The 25586-nt window shown below is 37.5% G+C and overlaps 2 protein-coding genes across 2 annotated transcripts in view; one reads left to right on the top strand and one right to left on the bottom strand.

Moving 5' to 3' along the window:
• Positions 1–1693: 1693 nt before the first annotated feature.
• Positions 1694–15918, bottom strand: aqp9b (aquaporin 9b). Its single transcript, XM_017458660.3, has 7 exons — positions 15738–15918; positions 13515–13641; positions 10000–10137; positions 9570–9688; positions 6972–7189; positions 3353–3496; positions 1694–2481 (listed from the first exon to the last, which is right to left on the bottom strand). The coding sequence occupies exons 1-7, from the start codon at positions 15837–15839 to the stop codon at positions 2445–2447; spliced, it is 885 nt and encodes a 294-aa protein (XP_017314149.1). The 5' UTR covers positions 15840–15918; the 3' UTR covers positions 1694–2444.
• A 3457-nt stretch (positions 15919–19375) lies between these two features.
• The window catches only part of aldh1a2 (aldehyde dehydrogenase 1 family, member A2), a 28794-nt gene continuing 22583 nt past the window's right edge, over positions 19376–25586 (top strand). The window contains exon 1 of the mRNA XM_017459266.3: positions 19376–19673. Coding sequence (XP_017314755.1) covers positions 19557–19673 — 117 coding nt within the window. The 5' untranslated portion in view covers positions 19376–19556. The remainder of the gene's footprint in view (positions 19674–25586) is intronic.

Genomic DNA, 25586 nt, shown 5'->3' on the forward strand with positions numbered 1-25586 from the left:
CAAGCGGAATTTTCCCACATTCATCCATTATGCGTTTCTTCAGCTTCATAATGTACCACACGTTCTCAATCGGAGACAGGTCAGGACTGCAGGGAGGCCATGCTAGCACTCGCACTCTCTGCTTACACAACCATGCGCTTGTAATCCGGGCAGAATGTGGTTTGGTGTTGTCCTGTTCTGGATGGCAGCAGATGTTGCTCTAAAATGTGTACATATCTTTCTGCATTAATGATGCCCTCACAGATGCACAAGTTACCCATGCCATGGCCACTGACACAGCCCCATACCAGGACAGACGCTGGCTTTTGGACCTGACGCTGATAACAGCTTGGATGGTCCTTTTCCTCTTTGGCCCGGACAACACGACGGCTGTTTTGTCCAAAAACTATTTGAAATGTTGACTCGTCGGACCACAAAACACGATTCCACTGTGCTACTGTCCATCTCAGATGAGACTTGGAGAACTTGGAGGTGCTTCTAGACAGTGTTGATGTATGGCTTCTGCTTTGCATAGTAAAGCCTTAACTTGCGGTGAATGGTGTTGACTGTCAAAAGTTTACCAAAGTATTCCCGAGCCCATGTCAGGATATCCGTTACAGGCTCATGATGGTTTTTAAATCAGTGACATCTGAGGAATCGGAGATCATGTGCATTCAGAAGTGGTTTTCAGCCTTGCCGATAATGAGGTAATTCTGGCCATCTATAACAAGTCATTTCTATGTCTGGTAATGTGTGCAAACATAACCACTTAGAGAAAAACTGTCCTGGAAGCACTAAACACCACAAACAATCACAGCTCAAAACAGGAGAGCATTGTTTTCAATTTACAACTATAAAACTTACAGTTTTATGTGATTTTGTATTTATTTATTTATTTATTTTACAGTTATTAGATTAATATGTGCATGTATTTAATAGTGCAAGATCTTTTTATAGAACAGGCCAGTATTAAGCCATCCTGGTTTTTAGCATGAAGTTTCATCACTGGAGGTATATATTGATGATGCGGTGTTTACTGGACAAACATCCTGTATTTCTCTATTTCCTGTATTTCTACTGTCCTGGTGATGATGCAACCATTCATGAATCAGATCACTGACTTACTGGAGCCATAATGTAGCTTTTCATTTGAAATGAAAACATGTATATACATTTTTTTTTAGAAACATTCCATTTCCCAAAGTTGCAGAAATAAAAACTTTATGTTTGAACATAAATACCAGAATCTTATTGTGACAAATGTAAAAAAATACATTTATAAATAAACACACTGTGCTGTTGTGCACTTCTGGCACCTCTACAACATGCCCACAGTAGTTTCTTCAACCATAAAGCTTGTTTTTAAATGTGCGTAGCTGGTGTTTGGCTTTTGTTGCATAGTAATTAGGGAGAGGACGAAAACAGTGTCGTTTGTGCATTTTCGGTGCCCCAATTAACTTCCTAAACTTTAATGAACGGTGACTAGCTTCATCATTTTGCATTGTTTTTATATATATTAGTTACTTGATAATAAGCTTTGTAATGTACAATAGTATTGTATTAAAACAGTGTAATCTCAGTTAATCTTACAGTACAATATGCTTTAGTAGGCAGCAGTATTAACTCCATAAATAGACATGAACTTAGAAATGAACTTGGAAACATGGGACCACTGTGACCCAGGTTAGTGAGTAAACAGTGTCTCTGAATCAGGTGAATGGGGTCAGTCAGGTCCAAATATTTTTCATCTACTACAAGGGACATCTTGTGTCAGTGAATATTCAGACTAAATGCTGAGTAGACACCCATTAGCTATTCAATTAGGCTTTGTAAAATTGCATTCCATGAGTCAGAATTTTGTTCAACCAGAAACAGTCATTTATTTCAAAGCTTTCAGAAGAAATTTCAGAAGATCATTGCCATATCATTAAAACATATGTGGTTAAAAAAAAAAAGTAAAAAAAGTTAATATATCCACAAGAACAATATGTAAAGAATTGCCAACCACTGTGAGATGCATATAGAGTTCATATAGAGTTCTTTTGAAAATTCATAGTAAAAAAATACAAATCATTTTTGGCTAAAAGGTGTTTGTCTAGTATTCTAGTTACAGGTTATTGGTCTTGAAATACCCTGAGAACAGCAAACTTCACTAAAATGTATCCAAATTAGTATTTGAATTCGGATCATTCAGGCGTATGAATCCAGAGGGAGAGTGTTTCAATGAGAATACAGGCATTGAGTGCAAATTGGACACTGTTAAGCTCAACAATAATTTAAATTATTTAACTATATGGCCTCATGGTAATGGTTTGACACTGCTCTTTGAAGTCTTTTTTTTTTTTGGTTGTGGGAACTTGAGATCCAAGTTCATGTCTGATAGAATCTGTAAAACAGATGAGCTCTTAACTGCAGCTGTTTTTGAAAAGCATTTGATGCCTTCTCAGAGGTCAGTGGTCGCTCATTTACTCCAGGCCTGCAGAGAATTTCAGACTCTCCGTTCTGTGTCATTTAAGAGATTACAAAAACACAAGTTAAAAAAAATTATCAAAAACCATTTGAAATTTACCCCTTTATACTGTGTAGTACAAAACTCACCCATCTATATTCCATTTGCTTAGAGGGAAAAAATCTTCAGATATTATTTAATGTTGAATTAATGTAGCAGACATTTACTATTTACTATTAACACTTTAGACCCTTTTCCTGTTAAAAACTTTAGACCCTTTTCCTTGGTATAACATAGTTCAGCTCTGTAATGTGTGTGCCCCAATCCTTATCATATGCTTCCTCCTCGTGCTACTGGAATTATCATAAATACAAGTTTCCAAGCATGTTATTACCAACTTATTTTTTAGTAATCACAAATTAGGTCATAGCCACCATTTTACCTATCTAACCATACTGTGGAAAATTTACAGTGGAGTAAAATGTTAGGAAAATACAAAATAGATCAAATGCAAAATAGATCACGATATGTAACAATATTGGTGCACTTATAAAGATCCGGTAATGATAAGTGGCTAACAAGACCCATCTAACAAGCATGTGCATGCAGCATTAATCCCTGAATAATATCTGGATGATAATAATCTGGAAATAAGTCAATCCTTACCAGAGTTTTAACATTGTTTCAATGTAATTTACTTCATAAGGAGTTTATGTTTCTCTCATCACTACTACTATGATAATTTCCCATTAGTTTAATTGTAGGATGTATAATGTAATGCTAGCACCAATGTGGATGCTTGGATTCTTACAACAAGAGACAAAAACAGAAGAAAATTGAGGTTCTACACTACAGCCTGGTTGAGGTGAAGAAGAGACAAAGTCTTCTTTGTCTTCTGTCTAGCTCATGGTGATTATTTCATACTTGTCCTTAACGGTGTTGTTCTCCTCATGCTTTTTCTCTGGCTCTATGTGGTGTAGCTCAATCAGCAGGTAGTAGATCATTGCTCCCAGCACACCTCCCACCATCGGACCACCAACTGGGATCCACCACCAGCAGCCCCCGGCTCTGAACACACAGCACAACACACTTACTGTATGAAAACACACTGTCTAGTTACTATTGGTGGTGAACATGCACACTCACAGGTTTGTAGGATTTTTAAACAGGTTTGTCTAGGATTTTGAAGAAGAAGCCATTAGATTTCCATTTGTCCTATGCTACACTGATAAAGGTTTTGAACTTGCACGCGGGTCATGTTGGGATATGCGGAGGAGTTTGTTTAATGAAAAGCTTATCTGATAGTTTGACACAAACAGTAAGGAGAACAGAGTAGAATCACATTACAACTGTACACCAGACTCGACAGATGTCCAAACAAAACATACATTTACCCCATTTTTATACAAGAGTTTTTAAAAAACAGTGCGGTTTTGACCAGATGCAACACGTGGCTATAATTAATGCACTAGCAATTAAAAAACTCATGTTCAGCTCAGGAAGTGCAGTGTTTCTGAAGGGTATTAAGAATGTAAAGCACTGACACAGTCGTTCTCCAGTATCCAAATATTATTTATAAGGAGTAAAAAAACCCAATAGGTTTGCTATTATATGAAAGCAATCAGTGGCAGGGCAGTGTGGTGTGATGTGAAATGAGGTTACTGTTACCATCTCCAATAACATCACATTATTCCTGTAATACCACAGTAATTTCCTAATGATTATACACTGATCAGCCATAGCATTAAAAGCACTGACAGATGAATTGAATAACATTGATCATCTCATTAGAATGGGACCTGTCAGGGGGTGGCATTGTATACAGTATTAGGCAGCAAGTAAACAGTTCTCAAAGTTGATTTGTTGGAAGCAGAAAAAATGGACAGGGGTAAGTAAGGATCTGAGCGACTTTGAGATGGGCCAAATTGTGATGGCTAGACGACTGGGTCAGAGGATCTCCAAAACGGCAGCCTTGTGGAGTTTATATTGGCATGATCAGGTAGTAGAGCAGAGCACTCTAAATAGTGATGCAGAATAATTAGACTTTTGGTTGAGAGTGCCCTCTGCTGTACGCACTAGTACTTGTAGCCCTTTTCTCAGTGTCTTTAAACTAATGGTTGAGGGTAATTATGTAACTTTTACAGTATAGTGATGTTTATTTTTGTCTGAATGTAAACCAGTTTGGCTTTCTGTTTCCGCACAGAGATGATATGTGACCACGGCTGTTTATCTTTAGGTAACAAAATAACACAGTGTTCTGCTGGTGGGTGTTTAGAAGAGAGGAAAACCATGTTTGTGTAAGAGAAAAAGAAATAATGAATACCACTTGGAACCCAGTATGTGCAGAGAGTCTCTCCTCTTCCCAGTTTCCCAGAGACACACAGGGGTGTTGAAAAATGAACCAGCTGTATCAGAGGAGCAGACATGGGTTGTCAGATGCACACTCTATTAAGAGCTGTCTTGAAATGCTCTTTGTTCTCTCATGCTGGCAAGCTGGAATACCCAATTCACCATGTTTAGAAGACATCACTGTTCCACTGAAGAACCAACCAGTAGCTAGAGTAGTTGCGCTAAAGTGTTTGGGGTTTGTGTGTGTGTGTGTGTGTGTGTGTGTGTGTGTGTGTGTGTGTGTGTGTGTGTGTGTGTGTGTGTGTGTGTGTGTGTGGTACCCTGCTATGTTCCACCCAGTGTCTATTCCTACCTCAACTAGGTTCCCAGAATTGACTTTGAATCAACCACAACCTTGACTAGGATGAAGCAGGAACTGAAGATGAATGAATAAATGAATTGGGGCAAATTTCTGTCATGACATAACAGCAAGAGTAAATCAATGCTTTAAGCATAACAATTGGTGCTGACTTTTTACTGTAGCATTGATCATTAAATATTTCATTAATATTTTCCAATATCTTCCATGGCATCAAGCAGAGAATACATTATTCCTCCAGCTAGTTAATCTACATCTGGCTAAACTGGGATACAAATAGCAGCATGTTGCATTTACTTTGTTAGCTAGGTTCAGCATAGCTACAGTTTTGGGGCTAAAATAATTTTAAATAGAAATATTATCATCTGGGAATACAGACCCAAATAAATATAGATTTATTTACCTAATACACACTTACAGAACACTTTATTAGGTCATTCACACATTCTAATCAGCCCAATCGTGTGGAAGCAGTGGAATGCATAAAATCATGCAGATATGGGCCAGCAGCTTCGGATAATGTTCCCATCAACCATCAGAATGGGGGAAAAATGTGAACTCAGTGATTTAGACCGTGGCGTAATTGTTGGTACCAGAAGGACTGATTTGATTATTTCTATAACTGCTGATCTCCTGGGACTTTCATGCACAACAGTCTCTAGAGTTTACTCAGAATGGTGCAATAAAGAATAACGATCGAGTGAGTGGCAGTTCTGCAGATGGAAATGCCTGGTTGAAGAGAGAGGTCAATGGAGAATGGCCAGACTGATTTGAGCTGACAGAAAAGCTACAGTAACTACAGTAATAATCAGTCTGTACAGTTATGGTGAGCAGAAAAGCATCTCAGAATGCACAACACGTGAAACCTGGAGGCAGATGGGCCACAACAGCAGAAGACCACATCGAGTTTCACTTCTGTCAGCCAAGAACAGAAAGCTGAGGCTCAAGTGGGCACAGGCTCACCAAAACTGGACAGTTGAAGACGCGGCCTGGTCTGAGGAATCTCGATTTCTGTGCTGAGGCACACAGACAGTAAGGTCAGAATTTCGTGCCAACAGTGCCAGAAGCCATGGACCCAACCTGGCTTGTGTCAACAGTCCAGGCTGGTGGAGGTACTGTAATGGTGTGGGGAATGGTATTTTTTAGCACACTTGGGCCCGTTAATACCAATCAATCATCAGCATATTTGAATATTGTTTCTGACTGTGTGCATCCCTCTATGGGCACAATTCAACCATCTTCTAATGGCTACTTCTAGCATGGTAATGCACCATGTCACAAAGCAAAAGTCATCTCAAACTGGTTTCATGAACACGACAATGAGTTCAATGATCTGAATACAATAGAGCACCTTTGAGATGTGATATGCGGGAGATTCGCAGCATGAAAATGCACCTGAAAAGTCTACAGGAATTGCTTGATGCTATCATGACAACATGGACCAGAATCTCAGGAACTTTTCCAATGTCTTGTGGAATACATGTCACTAAGAACTGAAGCTGTTTTGAGAGCAAAGAAAGGCCCTATCCAGTATTAGTGTAGTGTTCCCAAAAAGGTGTTCTATGAGTGCATGTTTTACATGTAAAATCTTATCAAGCCCCAAATGTATGGGTTGGAATATTTTTTTTCTCACTAACTCCTTAGCCTCAGCAGTGGTTTAAATTTCACCCAGATGGGGCTGCATTTGTTTAGCTAGCTATTGTTTCTTTGAAGTTAAAATTGCTCTAAGGTCATAGCATCAGAGTGAAGTTTAATATGAGCTCTGACGTAAGGAATTGGGTAAGGTCAGGGTCAGGTCAGAGGTCAAGCAGATTTGTGTGAGTGTGTTTTCTGTACCTGAAAACCTCCACCCCCCAGCCTGCCACTGCAGTAAAGAGCCGGGGTCCCAAGTCTCGGGCAGGGTTGATGGGATAGCCGCAGTTGAAACCCATGGCCACTGAGATGGCCAGGATGGTGAAACCAATGAGCAGTGGCTCCATTCCTTTAGGTGCTCCTATGTTTTTCTTGTCCACGATGGCCAGGACACATAGCACCAAAGCTGCAGTGGCAATCACCTGCATCGATAAGCAGTAACCATTACCATTACTGTCTGTGTGTGTGTGTGTGTGTGTGTGTGTGTGTGTGTGTGTGTGTGTGTGTGTGTGTGTGTGTGTGTGTGAGACACAATGTTTTTGTCTCTTTATGTAGACCCAATATCTCAAACCTTTCTCAGTTCACTTGTACATACTCTCTATTGAGATTTTCTAATTTATAGTATTCAGAATAAATCCATTGCTAATTTAACCAAAAATGCTAAGATTTTCACTAACAGTTGAAAGTTTTTGAATGCTTTGAGTCTATTTCAGCACTGCTGAATTCTCAGCTCTGATCGATCAAAAAGTCTTTATTTAGAAAATTAATTTTCTATAATAACAGCTCTGACAGTAATTCCAGCTGCATAATAGATCACAGGTTAATATTAAAGCACTTATTGTAATATATTATTGTTTCTAGTAACAACTCTTTGAATTACTCTGAACTCTGGTCAGAGATTTAGCCTTAGAGGGTCCTTCTGGCCCACACCAACATGTATGCTTAGCATTGATAAATGTCTTGTCTAGCTTTAATAAAGGTTAAACTGTGAAAGTTAACTAGGTTACACTGGGTTTAACCTAGACCCTGTGGAAGTGGAGGAGAGAGCTGAATGGTGACCAAAATGATTAACATCATGGACACCCATGGTCTCCAATTGCCTTCATGGCACATGGGTCAGTTTGAGGTGAAGCTTCAGTAATAGACTGATCCAGTCACAGTGCAGTAAGGACTCATATTAGGACATCATTCAAGATTGCTATCATGTCAACTCATCCACTGTGAATCTGCATGAGAGCAATATTACTGCTTGTAGATGAAATCATAATATCCATTTCAGCATTATAGCTTTGTAGCTAATGAGTAACAGATGGTTATTTAGTATATATCATACATTATTTTATACTCATTAATTATAAGGGACTGTTTACTCATATACAGGCCAATACAATAATTTACGAGCTTGTTCTATTTGCTTAAATTGGTTTTATGACATTCATTTCCATCAGGTCCTCCCCTGAGGTTTTAATATCCTCCTAGTTTTTCATTTCAACTTTATCTTTTGTGGTTGTGAGTATTATATCTGAACATTCAACACCCACTTTAAATGGCTTTGGTTCTGGAAGGTTCTCTCCCATTCATTACTTCCATATGCATTTCATAACATTTTTAAGTAATTTCATAAGCCAACCAGCTATGAAATGAATTACAACAACTGTATCCTAAATAAAAGATTTGAAAACTAATGGCAAAGGTACAGGATTGTGTACTTATTGTTTTAACAAGAATATTATACAGATTAAAGCATGGCAAATGATGTCATATAATCAGATACCCACCTCTATTAGCCTCTCTGTATTAGCAAGTATGCACTCGTATAGTTTTCAAGTCTTAGTGCTTTGCATATATTGCAGTTTTGTTTATAGTGATGTCTTTTTAGTTTTGTTGTTCTTATGTTTCACTGTCTTCGTGTGTATAATTTGCTAGTTATTGGCTTATTCTCACTGTAGTGTTACAGTCATGGTGCAGTGTTTTACCCTGGACTTTTCTGGAGCCAAGGCCACTAAAATAGTGCATGGTTGCTATTTAGCTCCTTTTTTATTACTATACTTTTAACACTTTTTATTGCAATTAAAAAAAAAAAAGTTGAAATGAAACAAACATCTACACACTTTTAAAACAAATGGAAAACAGGAACTCTCCCTTTTTAATGTTTTTTTTAATTGATATGCAAAACTATTTTTTCCTTTAAATTATCATCACAGCAATGAGTCTCTTCCTGTAATGGTTAAGGTTAAATGGATCTTGTAGAAGTATCTTGGTCCACTCCTACACGCACAACATTTTAATCTCCATTTATTTTTAGGTTTGTGCTTGTGGACATCCTCTTCAATTCTGGCCACAGGTTTTCAGTAGGGGTGAAATCCTGTTATTCTTTCAGACATAAGGGAAAATGTGTGTTTTGATACTTTAAGTTGTCCACATGCTTTTTGAATAATCCCTTTCTCCAACAGCTGTGCACAAGAAATATCTGGCAACCTTGGATGAATGAACTGCATGCACACACAATGCACTGAGAAAATCAACTCAAACATCTATGCATCTTGGCTCTGAACAAGGATAACTATCCCTATGTAACTACTGACATCAAGTTAAGTCAACTTGTTCTGAATAGAAGTCATGAATCCAAATGATTAAAATAAATTAATTTGTAGATCCAAACAGCGAGGCTCCCTATCTCAGACATGTGTGTATGGTGTACAGTATACTCAAATTCACACAGTACCTTCAGAACAGACTCATAATGGTCTATAGTAGTATGAATTCTTTGCAAAATCCAAATCAAATGACATGTTCTCTCACCTGATCAAAAAACCCATTGAGGGCTGAGAGATGCTTTGCTGGATAGGTGGCAAAGATGTTTGCAGTGGAGTTTTCACCTGTGACCAGCAACTCTCCATTGGAGTAGTTCATGAAGGCATCTGTAGAAATGAAATATTTTCTATTAGCTCTAAGTTAATTGTTCATCTCTATTGTATACATTTTCTAAATATGTTTTATTTTGAAATATAATACAGATACATGTGTTTATGCAGTTGTAGTGAGTGCAGATCGGCACAGACATATGTAGGTATTTATTAAAAATTAAAAAAAAGCACACATTGCTGAAGACGTTCATCTGATACTAATATGGTATATATAGATAATCACTGAAGACAGCAAGGCCATACTTCCCAATCCAAGAGCCTTTTTTTGAAAATCTCTTTTGAAGTGGTATGAAATATTTACTCACCATAGTACAGTCCAAAGACAGCACAAGAGCCTGCAAAAGCACCAAGGAACTGGGCAACCACATACACAGGGAATTTTTTAATGGGAAACTTCCCTAAGACTGCCATGGCTAGAGATACAGCTGGGTTTACATGTCCTCCTGTAAAATGAAGACAATTATAAGTCAATGCCCTACACTTTGGGATTATCATCATTTAGTTAAATTGACAGAATGGTAATTTAAGCATGATGGTGGCCAACATGTGTTAAAACTGCATTCAGCAGACACCTAAGGTAATGTGTCCTCTCTATTAGTCTTTATTATACACTTGGCTTCCTGGGAATTGGGTCTGACATAATCAGTCTAAGTCGTCTTAGGACACTCTCAGGCGTAGGAGTGACCCCTATTTAACTCCAAAGTACTATAATGAGCTCTGCCAACTCTCACTCACCTCATCTCACTGTCTCAAGCCTGGGAAAAACAAATGTGAAACAGGAACTCTCCCTCACACGTTCTCCTGGTCAGTATCATGGTTAAAGAGGCTTTGGTTAATATGTTATTTTTTATCAATACGTAATTCCTAAGTAGTGCATTGTTTTCTAACTGGTTTTTTTCCCTTTAAATGATCAGCACAGCAATGTGTCTCTTCCTGTAATGGTTAACAGTGGACAGATCTTGTAGAAGGATCTTGCTGCACCCCAACATGCTGAAAATTTTAATCTCCATATATGCTGTGGTTTGTGCTTGTGGACACCCACTTCAATTCTGACCACAGGTTTTCATTCGGGGTCAAAATTGGAGATTGATGATTGGTTTTCCTGCAACTATTTCTGTGTTTATTTGGATGTGTATATGGGGTCATCTTGATCTTCAACTATCTTGTTGAAAGCTCTATTTGTCTCTCTAAGTCTGAAACTCCTGGCAGAGGGAAGCAGGCCAATGTACTTAATGTTAATTTAAACAGTAATTTTTGCCCATGTTTTTATGACGGCCAGAGTTCGATTGTAAGAGTGGAAGGATATAGATTCAGTCATATCATTTGCAATGAATCAGTTACAGTGGTGGAAAGCACAATCTACCATTTTCTTACTTTTCTTATAGTTAGCCCATTTGACTGGACCCTTGAATTTAAAAAGTTTTATTTCATTCCTGAACAACAGAGAAATCTCTAGAAAGAAAGGTGATGATAAAACGTGGACATTTTAGGAGAAATGCCACATATGACACTCCTCCTTTTTCCTAGTTATCGTCTTATAAATTCTCAACTAGTCATAAATTCGCTACTAAACTACTAGTGATGATTTTTCCGCACCCACTGCTTCCCTGTTTCCTTGTTAAGCAGAAGTCACTTGAGCCCAAATTCTCAGCGTTCTCCCTCCTATTACGTTTCCGCAATTTCTCTTACTGTCATTTAGGATGTGGTCTACAATCACAAATTTCACATTAGTTTGCTAGTGTTTTTGACTCCCAGTATATATGTATATTTTTTTCTGTCCACTTGTTCAGGACTCCAGAAATGCCACATACACTGCATGTCTTTTTTTCCAGTGTGGTTTTCTTTTTGCTTTGCCTGCGAAAGTGCAATGTTTTCTTTCATGCCTCATTTCACTTTAGTGATAATGTGAACTAACAGTCCATTTAAAAATCACCACTGACGGTTCATGCTGATGGTGTAAATTTGCCCAATAACTGCCTTATTCAGCAAAATGTAAATTCCTGAGTCATACATACAGTATGATTGGTACTGAATCCAGAATATACCCAATAAAGTCCTGTTAGATACACACAGTGTTTCACATCTGCATAGTCAGTCGCTAAAGAGTGCATAATCAAACCACTGAATGTGCTTCCCTCTTAAACTTGACACCCCCATAGAGTACACTCTTGGCACAGAATACCACTAACTCCCTACTCTTAATTATTTAATCTCTGAGTTCACATGAGGCAGGAGTCCATTAATTTTACAATTAATTACATCACACTCTCCCTGATGGAGATGGAGCGCCCAGTTTGAAGCATGCTGTGTTGATGTTATGATTAGTGTTAAAAAGACAGTTTAAACCTGCCTCTTTTCACAGCAGAGTGGACTGAACAGCAATCACAGACAGTTTACACATTGTTCTGATGGCTCTGTGGTTAAAGGCTCTGAGCTACTATGAGAGCAAACACTATCCTGCCAAGCTGTCACTGTTGGACCCTTGAGCAAAGCCCTTAAAAGTCTAAGCTCAAGACTGATGCTGTGCTCTGACTCCAGCTTCCTAACCAGTATGTGAAGAAAAGCATTGCACTGTCTGTACTTGTTTATGTGAGAGTAAAGGCTATTTTGGTCTTTTGATTTATAATGACATCATTACCTTGCTCTTACTATCTGTAAATGGTATTTATAGAAAGTTCAATTATATAAAGTATCTACTTAAAGTTTCCCCTTAGCTTTATAAAATGTCTTTTTATGGTTACATTAGATTAAGGGAAATGACTGTAGCATTTTTCTTCATTGTTTAGGAAAAAAAGGATCTGAAAAACTTTGAACATATGTATGCCAGGTAAATATCATTGCATCATAAAATATAACTATACATCATGCTCCAGTATGCAAGTGCTACAAGTACTTGGTTTAGAAGGGCAAATCTCTAATTTGTGTATTCACCAATTCTGGATTCTTGATGAAATGGTGATTCATATCAATTTAGGAATTCTTATGCCAGCACTTAAATTCTGAGGGCATAAGTGTTTATAACTCCTGGTAGGATTTTACAGCAAATTGAAACAAAATATTAAAAGTTCGGTACTTGTTTTTTTTTTTTGTTGTTTTTTGTTGTTTTTTATTTGTTTGGTGTCTGACAGCACTGATCAAAGATCATGGAAAAGCAAAACATTACAGTTCAGACAGACTGTTAAATATGCCCATTGATTCGTTATGTTGACTAAGCTGAACTGGGTTATAAACAGGGGTTAAATTGGGATTCAGGATATGGGGGGGCTTGGTTTCTTTTTTGGGTGGCAAAAAATATGGGAACTAAAACTTTATGTCCTATAACATTGCCTCCTATAGCTATGCAACCAACTTTGCTCAGAGTTAGGGGTAGGGCTATGGTTAAGTTGTGAATGATGATAATGTACAGAATGACTACTCTAAGTATGGGCAAATCACTGGAGCTATTTATATATCAGTGCAGATAATTTTACAGGCAGTTTTTTTTTTTTTTTTTTTTTTTTTTAACACACACCTGTCTTTTTTTATTATAATAATACATTTTTAACCAATTATAATCACTATTTTTTTAATGATTGATGATGGTTGTCTTGATTCCTTTCGATCGTTGCCTTTAAAATAGCTGCATCAATCCAAACTGTCTGATCATTACACCGCTGGTTACCACACTGAACACCCTGATTTGCTACAGAATTGCCACTAAGACAAGGCAAAAACTTGTCGATACAAAGCAACCAGGTTTTCAAAAATGATCACTGTCTTCAGTGTCTTAGTTTGATTTTTATAAAAGTCTAGGCTATACAAGTATGAATTATTCTGTTACCTGAAACGCCTCCTGACACATAGACAGCCAGCATCACTCCTGTGGTGAAGCCAATGTGGATGGTGAGCGGTTCACCCAGAGCTCCTCTGCTGAGTACAGCCTGTGCCACCGAGCCACAGCCAAAAAGCTGAGAAAGGACAGACGCAACAAATCAACAGACAGGGACAGATGACCAGTGCAGATCACATTAAATCTCTGCTGTTCGGCAAAACTTCAGCTCTAATTAGAAGTGGCCATGGGATCAAAGAATTCAGCAAAGTGTGGACTGACAAGACCAGGAGAGCAACAAAAGATGTCCACTTCTACAGTATAATGTTCTTATTGGTAATTAACAGTGATAGAAGCTAACAGGACACTGTGGGGGGAAAACTCTTTGTGTATGATCACAGAACAGGCTCCTAGTATTGTTTGGGAGGTCTTGTAAGACTAGTGTTTGTTGTTTGCAACCTGGGCTCATACTGTGGGTCTGAAGGCAAAAAGGAAACTATAGACAAACATTGCTTAACATCATTCAAATCACTGAAAGATTAAAAGGCACTGCTTACATTATAACCCAAACACTTCCTTTTTACCTTCACTTATTCATTCTACCGTTGAATATAAATATCTTTTTGAGCTTATAGGTTTGTAACAGCTCTGTGCTTGGGTTGAATTCTGCCTCACTGGGTAACTTGCTTTAGACAATAACATCTGCCAAATGAATACCTGTAAATGAAATATGTATTAAGTAATTGCTTGGCTATAGGCACTAGTTAGTTAATTAGGTGCTGAATTAAGACCTACACTGAAAATGTCTAAAATAAATAAATAAATAAATAAATAAAGACCTTACACTAATGGCACTGACACTTTAATTAATACTTCTATTAACGTCAGCAAAATGTCAACTGCTTTATTAAATGTATCCAGGTTCATATCACCAAACGATACTACTATATAATTGTACCCTCTTTTGTTTTTTACATTACTACACAAAACCTATAGAGAGAAAACAAATGATTTCAACTGCATTTCATATTTGTAGCGTAATTAAAATATTGTTAAACTTTTAACCTACCATAACAGTCCCTTCCTGAGATGTCCATGACAAATGCAAGCGTCTTATTTGTATTTACTAATCCATTAACAGAATGTGTCATCTAATATTTAGCTTCATGTTGCTCAATGAGAGAGAATTGTTAATCTTCGAACTGTCAGATCTCAGATGAGGTCAGAGAAGGTTAACAAACTGAAACTGAGGATGAACAGAACTGTCATGCTGTAATCAATCAGGGTTTACATACATGAATTACATGTATATAATATATTACACAGGCTGTGAAGCTGCGTACAATATCAAGTGGGGACTAGGTTTAATGTAACTATCATTATTACATACGAATATTACTGTAGATCTCACTGTCCACACACTTCCTTTTACCCCTAATTGATATGATTACATCCTCATATGAGGACAGTAGGTAGAAGAAAACCTTGATTAGCTTTCATAGTTATGTTATTAGTATATTTAGAAATATATAAAGAAATTAAAATGTACACAATGCATCATAGTATGAGCCTCGAGAGGATAAGATGAAATTTGTTAAGTCCTTATTTTCAGCATTTTTAGTGATACCAAATGTATTATCATACAAAAATAGAAAAGAAATAATACATGAATCAATTCCCCAAGTTCAATAAATCAGACGATAAAGGTGACTATACACATTCTTGGAGTCATGAAACTCCAAGTGCTTGTCAGTTTTAAGATATAAGCTAAAAATATATGAATAAAAGCAAAACCACTGCATGCATTATAAACTTTTATATAGTTTATTTACCTTTTATATATATTCTTGCTGATTTTTGACATATTTTAATGTGTAATGTTTATGTGTAAAATATAGTGTATATGTAGTGTCAGGTTTTATACAGTATATAGCCATCAGTTATAACTGTTCTAATTATATCATATTTGAGATAAAGGTACAGTGTATATATTCATTAAATCATTTGTGTTGGTGTAATATTCTACTTTTATTATTATTATTATTCTGTGAAAACTGAACAACACTTGCTTGCACTCAGCTGCAAAATTTGCATGAAATATGCCAGGGTGATAAATTCATTATTAATGTTAAAAACAGGTATTTTGTGCAATTTACTGTTATATTACTGTCACTGTGCATATCAAGAGTAATAATGAAAAAAAAAAAACTGTTTCTTACAGATTTGACTACTTACTATAAGTACAAATGTCCCGAGGAGTTCCGCTAGAAACTCTCTGATGATGGCATGCCGAAGTGTGAATTTCTCTCTCAGACTCCTCAGGCTGTCCAGCTCCATGTTTGCTCACAAATGCCTGCTGTTAGTGAGTTAATACCTTAATGCTAAGAGGATCAGAGAAACACACACACACACCGTGGTTCGGGTCCGTTGACATATTTCAGCGATGATGACTCGGGAATGAATCGGTTCCTTTTAAATGGCTCTTTTAAATGAGTCTGGCAAATCCATATGATGCAAAAACATGTTTTTGGATATGTTGCTGCGCTTTTATGCAACCTTTCAACAGCAACTAAACGGCATCATAAAAATTATCTTATCTACTGTAGATATATTTTAAAATATTATAATATAATATTCTTACTTCAAGTGTTGACATGAAAGTCATGAGTGTGTGAGTTATAGTTGTAGAAGAGTCAATATATCTTTTGTTAGGCTATATGTCAGTTTATATTGTTATATTTAAATGTACTTTATATTTGATATGTGAATTTGTTCAGTATAATAAATCAATGAAACTAGAGTGGGGTGTGGGGATATCTCATACCTACTGTAATTAGTTATATTTAATTAGCTTAATTCTTAATAATTAATGTATCATTTTTGCCCCAATGTCTTCACAAGTTTTAATTCCTGTTAGAGACAACTACTGATTGAACAAACTTCTCTCTTCAAATGAAATTGTTAATTAACCGTTCAGCAGAAATGTACAGCAGAAATGTTCAATAAAAATGAAATTGGAAAAAAATGAAATTGTTAATTAACTGTTCAAAACTAAATTCCTTGGTTGGAAACGGATTGCACTTGCGCAGTAAGACCAACCATCTTGGAGTAATTGTCACATAGTGTTTTTGTCCACCAGAGGGCGCTCCTTGAACACGAAACACACGTACACTGGCGGTGAAGCCGCGGCCGGCAGTTTCTCATTCCGGACAAAAAAAAAAGTTTGGGGCTGGCTGGTAGATATGGTTCAGTTTAAATATAGTGTGATTTAATTACAGATAGTTCGGTGCTGGTTTGTGTTCTTTTGGATTAATTATTAAACTGTTTGGCTGGAAAATAAGCGACCCAATAAGCAAACACTCTAGAAAGCTTGAGGAGAAAAGGTCTGAGACAGGTAGCCCATGGAGAGATGAGTGAGACTCAGCTCATTAATCACTACTCACTGTCACTTTTTCTGAGGTGTTGTCTTTGATGTGAAGCAGATACACACACTGTTGACGCGGTGTGTGTGTGCGTGCGTGCGTGCATGCGTGTATGTGTATGCGTGCGTGCGTGTGCGTGTGTGTGTGCTGATGGATAAAAAGCACCCAGTGGGCTGGGTACAAATTAAGACATGATATTTATTCCTTTAATGATCTTAAATTAGTGTTATCTACTATAGTGTAAGATATGATAATGACTCTCAAGTAGCCTAGTTCATATCATATGACTGTACCGTATATATGTATGTATGTAATAAAGGTACAAAATATGTAACTTTGTTATTACCACCCCAGAGACAAGGAACAGTATTTGATACCTTTATTTCTGAGTGTATGCATGTACATATGTATGCATTTATTTAATTGTATTTTGTTACCAAAAAACAGTCAAAGTTTATGTTATGTTATTTTATGCTACAATTTAAAAGCCCATATTATATTATATTATATTATATTATATTATATTATATTATATTATATTATATTATATTAGTTTAGTTTAGTTTAGTTTAGATGACATTACTAGAGGTGATGCAAATAGAAGAGTAAAATAATTTTCAAATGAATTTTCAACTGAAACTGAAAAACACTCATTTTCAGTTTGCACTTGGCGAAAGTGAATTGAAATAATATAATGTAATAGAATATATGGTGTAGTAGATGATAGACATGGACGAGTGAAATCTAAAACTGAATCATTTGCGATGGGTAAATTCAGTGAAAGCGTTTACTGAAGTATTAAATTAAATTCTAAAATCAGCTAAATAAATAGTTTTTAATTTAAAACCCGAGTATGAAAGTACTGTAAATGTGTCAGAGAAATTTATGACACAAAAGCGCAGCTCCTCTTCTACATCATCTCTTTTTTTAAAAAAAAAAAAAAGGGGGGGGGGGGGGGGGGGGGGGGGTTACTGCTCTATTTATTGCACCGACAGTTTAACTTTGGAGAGAAAGTGTGAAGTCGATTATTTGTTTTTATTTATTTACTACATGTAGGACGTCTTCCTGGCTGATGCGCACATGTTTGGGGTGGATGCTGCAGTTGCTGCTGTTGGAGGTGTGAATGTGTTTGTGGTTTTAATCCCCGCAGCTTGAATGTTGCGGGTGTTAAAAGGCAGATTTTAGATGTTGCGGATGTTAAAGGCAGATTTCAGATGTGCTTGTGGTGTGTATTGGCTGCGCTGAAGTGCTGAAGGAGGCGGTGGCGCGGCGGGAGGAGACCATTCAGCTCGGGACAGAGAAGCCAGAGGAAGGTGTGAGCGCTTGATGTGGAGAGATGAACAACATCCTGATGGCTGATCTCTCTCTCTCTCTCTCTCTCTCTCTCTCTCTCTCTCTCTCTCTCTCTGTGTGTGTATGATGAAGTGTTTTTGAGCTGTGAGGCAAACGGACTTTGAAAGTCTTTCACGTTCACGTGTGACAGAGAAACTTAAAGGGAACAGACATGGCAACCAAGTTCCTAACCTCAACAAAACTCCCCAGTGTTTAACTAACACACAAAGTGTTTATACAAGTCCAGCTGGACGTAAATGACGTAAATGAACAGTGTAGCAGTTAATTAGGCTAAACACTGTAACAATTAGCCCACAACAGATTACAAATGTAGTAGCTAACCTCATTGGTTGTGTACTCTGAAATATAACGTGTTTATTTTCTTTTATTTACAACTTCCGAGAATTAGGTTCAAGAGAAAAAAAAGTTCTGTCCAGTCGTTAATATGTATTCTTAGGCTCTAGTCTAATAATACGCCAGTGTTGGTAGTAAATTAAAGATGAATCATGATCACACACACACACACACACACACACACACACACACACACACACACACACACACACAAACCTTCTTCAGAAAAAACATACAAATATATTTTTAAACCAGTAATTTAATCAGTGCTCATTGTTGTTGTAATTGGGATAGCGTTTAGTTAGCTTTATTTTTTAGCTTTTAAACAAACACCTCCATCGATTCAGATCCTAATCCATATTGTACCATAATAAAAAACGTCTTATCCTAAGAGCAAAAATGTATTTCAAAATTACAGTTAACATACATTTTTTAAAGCCTATTTAGACCACAAACTACTCCTGTGTGTCGACATGTGCCTCTTTAGGCTTCCCCTAGAATAAAAATGATGAGCATTTACTGATTCGATTCACTTCACTGACTCGTTTGGCTTTTTCAGTCCTCTTAAACAATTGCGTTAAAGCAGAAATTTACATAAGAAGCCTATTTACAGTCTCGTTTAATTGCTACTAATTACATTCAATTATTATTAAAAGGACCGACTTTGCAATGACTTTCGATTTGCTCGACTCGCTTCAAGAGTCGTCCAAGAAGATCCGGTCCTTTCACGACTCGCCCATCACTGAAAGTGGGTGGTATCTGCCAGAGAGAAAGAGTAGCTTTATGTAAATGTTGGATTTTAATGATATCAGGAGGACGGCCCCTGTATTCGCGGCCCAATAAAAAATGGACCCAATGCCGACACCTGCTTATAAACACAGGAAGGAGTCCAAAGTCCTAAATTCTTCGTGAAGTCGGTGTTGGGATTGAGCGCGCGCGCCACAGCATGACCTCCAGCGCAGTGCAGCTCCCCGGCGGGCTGAAGGCGGACCCCGCGGCGCTCATGGCATCCCTGCAGCTAATGCCCTCACCCGTGCCCAACCCGGAGATCAAGTACACCAAGGTGGGTAAGACCGCTCCAAACACAGGTCTTTAGGAGCTGAAAGGGTTCCAGAGCGCGGCTTTGGTTTATCTTTTGCGCGCAGTTTGGATGCCACGCGCATCGGACATTCACTCCCTGAAGGGGTTTAACTTCAATTATAAGTAAACCGGTAAAAATTTGAGAACCTAGCTCCTCTTTCTAGCCTAACTTTACTAGTCATTTCATTACGCTCTCATTGTGTGGCAGTGTAAACCAGGAAGCCCGCCTGTATTTATTCATAAGATTAAGTGCATTGTGTTTAATGTTTACTGTGCGCTCTTTTTTTTTTCTTTTCTTTTTCTTTTTTTTTTTTTTGTCATTTGTCATATTAAGAATGCGTGTGCGCGCGCGCGTTCCCGTGTACGCATTGGAGACTTGCACTGCCACTCTCCACGGCTTCCTATCAGCAGTACCGTAAAAAAAAAAATGCTCTTATTTAACCTATTCTACCTCTTTTTACATGCTGGATGTGTGCACACTAATGGCTTATAGATCCACTGTTGTGCCACTTTTTCCCCATTGAGAAATTTCCCACAGAGAGTGCCCATAAAAACACCCTATGTAGTTCCCCAACTTGGTTGAACTTTGGAGGAGATAACTCTCTTATCTGCTTTCTCGAAGAACACAACTGCCATGCTACATAAGATTCAGAGCTAAATGACAAAGCATTTTCCTATTCTGTTCATCCTGTGTAGGAAGTTGAAATAGTGTGTGGAAATGTTATTGCATTACCAGAGAGCTTGCAGGCGATGTGCTTAATGCAGGTCTTGTCAAGCAGTGGATGGGCAACCTGCAGTTTTAACAACAACTGTGGACACCAGCACACTTTAATAGCAAGGTTTAGTGTAGCTGATAAACTGATGCTCCGATTTCTTAGGCCAACGTGAAAGAGTTCTGTTGTGATTATGCGAGATGGACAGCTCTTGTTGTCCAGTCATAGAAAATGCATCCTTGTTATAAAGTAATGAAACATCATAATACACAAGCTCAGGAGGAAAGTGTTTGAAATGGCTGTTGATTTAAGGTGAATAACTTTATTGCTCTGATAGTACTGGCAGGTAATGGCACACAGTATACACGGAAGGAACAAAGTCCACTGGTTGTGATAGATAGAAAACCAGGGCTTCATGAGATATCTGCTGGCTTCCACATGAATTTATTTTCACATGTACACTCTTACATCTACTCATGTGTAATCTGAGTGTACTCTGAGGAAAGGGAGTGTGAGCTTGGAGAAGAGTATGACTTGGTGGACGAAACCTTAGGAATTTGAATTATCCACTTTGTGTCGTTTGTAGAGGTTTAGCGGTTCTGATTTATGGCTTCTACTTACTTGAGCACCTCTTACAGCCTGTTACTACTTCTTTTCACATAGTTTCTCTCTGCATGCTGGATTTCAAAAAGATGTTAAGTCGCATTAAAGATACTCTGTTTGTGGCGCAGAACAATTCTCAGCAGAACATTATGCAATTTTATCTTTATGCAAGTCTTTGTTCAGATCCTAGGGCTTGATTTAAGGGGCGATGCAAGCGGGTACCATTTACTCCCTTAAAAACAATCGCACCAATCTTCCTCCTAAAACTGTTATCCTTATTTTCTATCCCTTTTGTATTCATGCCATTACGTGACATGAATTAAGATATCTGTTATCCATAACCTTCAGAAATGGCAAAGAAAATAATAAAAAATATATATATACTGACTGTTGTTACTCAAAAAAGTGAATAATATTTTGTTTATCATGTTCCTGTGTAGTGACATTTTTTAATGTTTGCTAGCGTCACATTCATTTGTGTTTCCATTTAATATTTTATGCCATTTACGAAGCGATATAATGACAATTTAGGAAGTCCTTGTTGTCTAAGTATTTAAATGTAAATATATAGATACATTCACAACCTCGCTGTCATTTGAACTTACCATTTCCCCAACTTTTTTTTTTTCTGACCACTATTGAAAACTAACATTATTCTAGAGACTTTTAAAGATACTGCAAACACCCCCTTCTTCTCTTCCTGCCAGTGTAGTCCTAGCCAGCTGTAGTGGCTCTGCCAGATCTACTAAATCACTCCCCTATCAGCACTACCAGTATGTGAAGCCTCCTTTGATGCTTGTGTAGTCTCCCACATTGTTTACACACATATAGCATGTATGGAATGTTTTAGTATGGAAAAACAACTTTTATTCAGTATCTAAGAATTTTTTTTAAAAAAAAGTGTTCTAAATCTGTGTGTTTAAAAAGTGTTCACATTCCACAAAAAAAAGAGGTACCAGGTATTCTTACTTACTCTTACTTACGTACTTTTTCAGATCTTAGTGATAGTTACTTTTCCTTACGGCGCAAAAGGTACATTTATGTCCCCCAGTGTACAAACAGTGTAAATGTACCATACAAATATATAACAGTGGTCCAATTATTTACCTTTAATGAATTTTAAAATAATTTTACATCAACTAGAACCTGTAACAAGTTATAGAAGATAAACTCTTCCGAATCCAAGCAACAAGCATTTTTTAAATCTTCAAATCCCAGTTTGATCATTTTTTTCCCGAGAATAGCAACATGGTTAATGTCATGCATATAGAAGGTGATTGATTTAGCTATGTTAGGTTTAAAATATTTTTGGCAGTGTGTTTCAATTTACAATAGCTCATAACAGCCAGACCGTCTCCCATGACAGTTTCCCTTCCAATATGACTTTAGAAAAGATGCTTCAGATTTTTTAACAACCCATGTGAATGTGTGCCCTGTCCTTACCTCACCCTGTCACCCTGGGAAAAGGTGAGACAGGGACACACACTTGTGTTTGTTACCTGATAGTGTTTTCACTCCCTGTCCTGGCACTACTGTGTGTGTGTGTGGACTTGAGATTAGATAGAAAGATTTAATTTATCTTCCTTCTTGACTGATTGCCTGTTTAGATTGAGCCTTACATACTACAGACCTGTAGTGTTGAAATTCTAGCTTATATTCCCTCCTGTATTTGGGTCTCTCTGAATTTCTGTGTGTGTATGAACTCACGCAGATAGACAGAGCGATGGATGTGCAGACGGAGCGCGGGAGAGCGGCTCTGCTGAAGGTGCTCTCTGTATGCGCTCTGGCCCGCTGCTCTGATAGCAGCTCAGAGGAAGCCATAAATTAGCCTCCCCTGAAGGGGAGTTATTGATGTTTTCTCTGTTTGTGGCTCTCAGATGGCAAAGGAAGGCGGGAAAGAGATGGAAGGAGAGGTACAGAGTTTGCGTATTTAGGGTAATTGATTGAGGGTCTGGGACCTTTCCATGGGAGAAAGACTGGGAGGAATCTCTGTGCTAATTTTACCTCCCATGATGATGATGATGATGATGATGATGATGTACTCACACCATTCTGGTATTGAAGTTGACATCCTAAGAGTAAATCTTAGGGGAGGTGTAGTTGGCGTTAGTGTGTTAGTAATTCATTAACTCTTAGTCAGTTATGAATCAGAGACCAGTACTCATACAATTATTAGTTTATTATTAGAGTATTATTGCTATGCACAAATATTAAATGAGATCATTTCGCTATTACTTCTCTGTTTAAAATACATATTAGTGGGGAATAAAGTTCAAAATTAAATGTCAATCCGTACCATTATTCTGAAAGACATTTTCTCCGTGAATCCCTGTTTTTTTCTATAAACAGATTTATGAAACAATACAAGTAATATTGTACTAATATCATAAAGGGTTTTTTTTTTTTCATTTCCAAGTTCACCTTTTCCAAACTATTTATTTATTTATTTCTCTCTCTTTCTCTCTCTCTCTCATCTTAGCACATCAGATCATTTCATGACAAAAATGGACTTCAACTATCAAAACACCACAAACACATCTTTATCAGTAAATCAGTGTGTGATGGCATAAGAACAGGAAAATGTTTTGTTGTCACATGCACGTCTCCATGTTTTCTTATCTGTTTCATTATAGGCTGCAAGAATTTTGAAGACTGTCTTCACTAAATTTGTGGCGAAACAATAAAAAATGTATTTGCAGTTTGGTCCACATAAAAAAAAAAACAACCAACTGAAACATTATTCATATAAATAAGATAAACAAGTGTATCTCCTTTGACCCATATATACAGTAAATTCACCCCTGTGTAAACTATTATATACACTAAAACAATTCAACATGTATGTATTTCACTTTGGCATCCTCTGAGTTAATAGTTTACATTGTTTAATGCTATAGTTCACATTTTTGCCTGATAAGGAGGCCTACAATGTTTGTGTAAACCAAGTGTTTGTAAATCACTCCTGTGGACGAGGAATTCGTGCTGGAAAAGTGAGTTAATGCTAAACTTAGCAGTTTGAATGTATTTAGTCTGGGTGAAACAGGGCTCACTTTGCCTTCGCACAGTGTACAATTTCTGGCCCAGTGAGGCGTTCTATACATTGTGTTACACATCTTGATTGTATGAAGAGCTCGGTTGTTCCTCATCACCGACGTTTTTTCACTCTGCATTAGCCGCTTATAAAATGCTGCACCCTTCCTGCATTCACGCTTGAATTTCTTGCCCTCTGTGTCAGCAGTTAAGGCTTTAAGTGTCCGGCTGGAGTGAGAGCTTTTGTAAACTAATCTGGGGGACAGCTTGTGTGAATGTGGTAGGCTCCATCAATCCGTCAGTGGGTGAAGAAGAGCAGCTGGGGGTGTTTGGGGCTCCCCTGCTCTGGGTGCTGTCCAGCAGGCTGTAATATATGGCCATGTCTGACTGGGAGGGTCAGTGGCCCTGGCTTGCGAGAGCCTGCCCCCCACTTCTGGAGTTTTTCACTTCAAAACGCACCATCTTTCCCTGAAATCCACATCAAACAGCGCCCAAGGTAGAGGGTACACGCAGAGGCCGCTGATTTATTATAAGCAGCGCAGTGAGGACTCTCCCTATCGGTCTCTTGGGTTCCCTCTCATCTCTCTCTCTTGCTTAATCTCTTCTTTCTTACTTCTCCCTTTTATTGTCTTTGGCCTTTTCTTTATTTCTCACTCTCTCTGTGGGTAAACATGCCCTGAATAGAACTATTTATCCTTGTCTCATCATGTTGTTTACCCTCATCTCTCCATGCTTAATTTTACACAAATCACAAACTTCAGAGAATCTAGCTAATTAATCCATAAAGAGTGATTGGCAGGCATATTATTTTTGTACTGGACTGATTCATTGAATCACAGACATTACTTATTTGTCTCTTCCGTGTGCTTTGTCTGCCCACTCAAGCACTTTGCAGAAACATCATCTGATCTTTCACAAAGTAGAGGCTATAAAACAATTTATACAGATTTACATTTATTCATTTAGCAGACGCTTTTATCCAAAGCAACTATATAATACAGATGCTGGAGTTTTGCAACAAAAGGTGCATTTCAACAAAGGAGATATACATATATATATATATATATATATATATATATATATATATATATATATATATATATATATATATATCTGTTATCTTGAATAACAGAAGTGGTTACAAACTGTTATCTTAAATAACAGAAGTGGTTACATCATTTCAGTATGTGGCAAAATACAGCAAATTGTGTTTTTTGAAAATAGTTTTTTCTTTTGTTGTGCGAATATGATGTCAACAAAACTTTAAAGCATAATGGAAATGTTCCACTTTGTCACTGATATATAAAAAAAAAAACAGGCTGTAATAATTGCTTGTTAGAAAAAATGCAGGTCTTTACATTTTTAAGAGGGTTGCTCATTCTGTGAAACTTACAGTTGATCAATCAGACCCATTCGGTATCAAAATCACCACCACAATAATTCCAGGGGCTGAAATCTCCAGTGGAAATGCACCTTAAGCTCCAGCATTCCCGGGTTCCTAAAAAGGTTCCTTCAGTGAAACGAGCCTAAGGACAGCGTACAGCCTTATT

This window comes from Ictalurus punctatus, chromosome 27 (assembly GCF_001660625.3).
Source record: "Ictalurus punctatus breed USDA103 chromosome 27, Coco_2.0, whole genome shotgun sequence".
Taxonomy (NCBI): Eukaryota; Metazoa; Chordata; class Actinopteri; order Siluriformes; family Ictaluridae; genus Ictalurus; species Ictalurus punctatus.

Excerpts from the sequence above, each read along its gene's own strand:
- aqp9b (XM_017458660.3), bottom strand. The coding sequence starts at position 15,839 with ATGGAGCTGGACAGCCTGAGGAGTCTGAGAGAGAAATTCACACTTCGG. Across the intron at positions 13,642-15,737 it reads TCGGGACATTTGTACTTATA|CTTTTTGGCTGTGGCTCGGT; the intron begins GTAAGTAGTCAA and ends GTCCTTTCTCAG. Across the intron at positions 2,482-3,352 it reads AACAACACCGTTAAGGACAA|AACGGAGAGTCTGAAATTCT; the intron begins GTATGAAATAAT and ends TAAATGACACAG.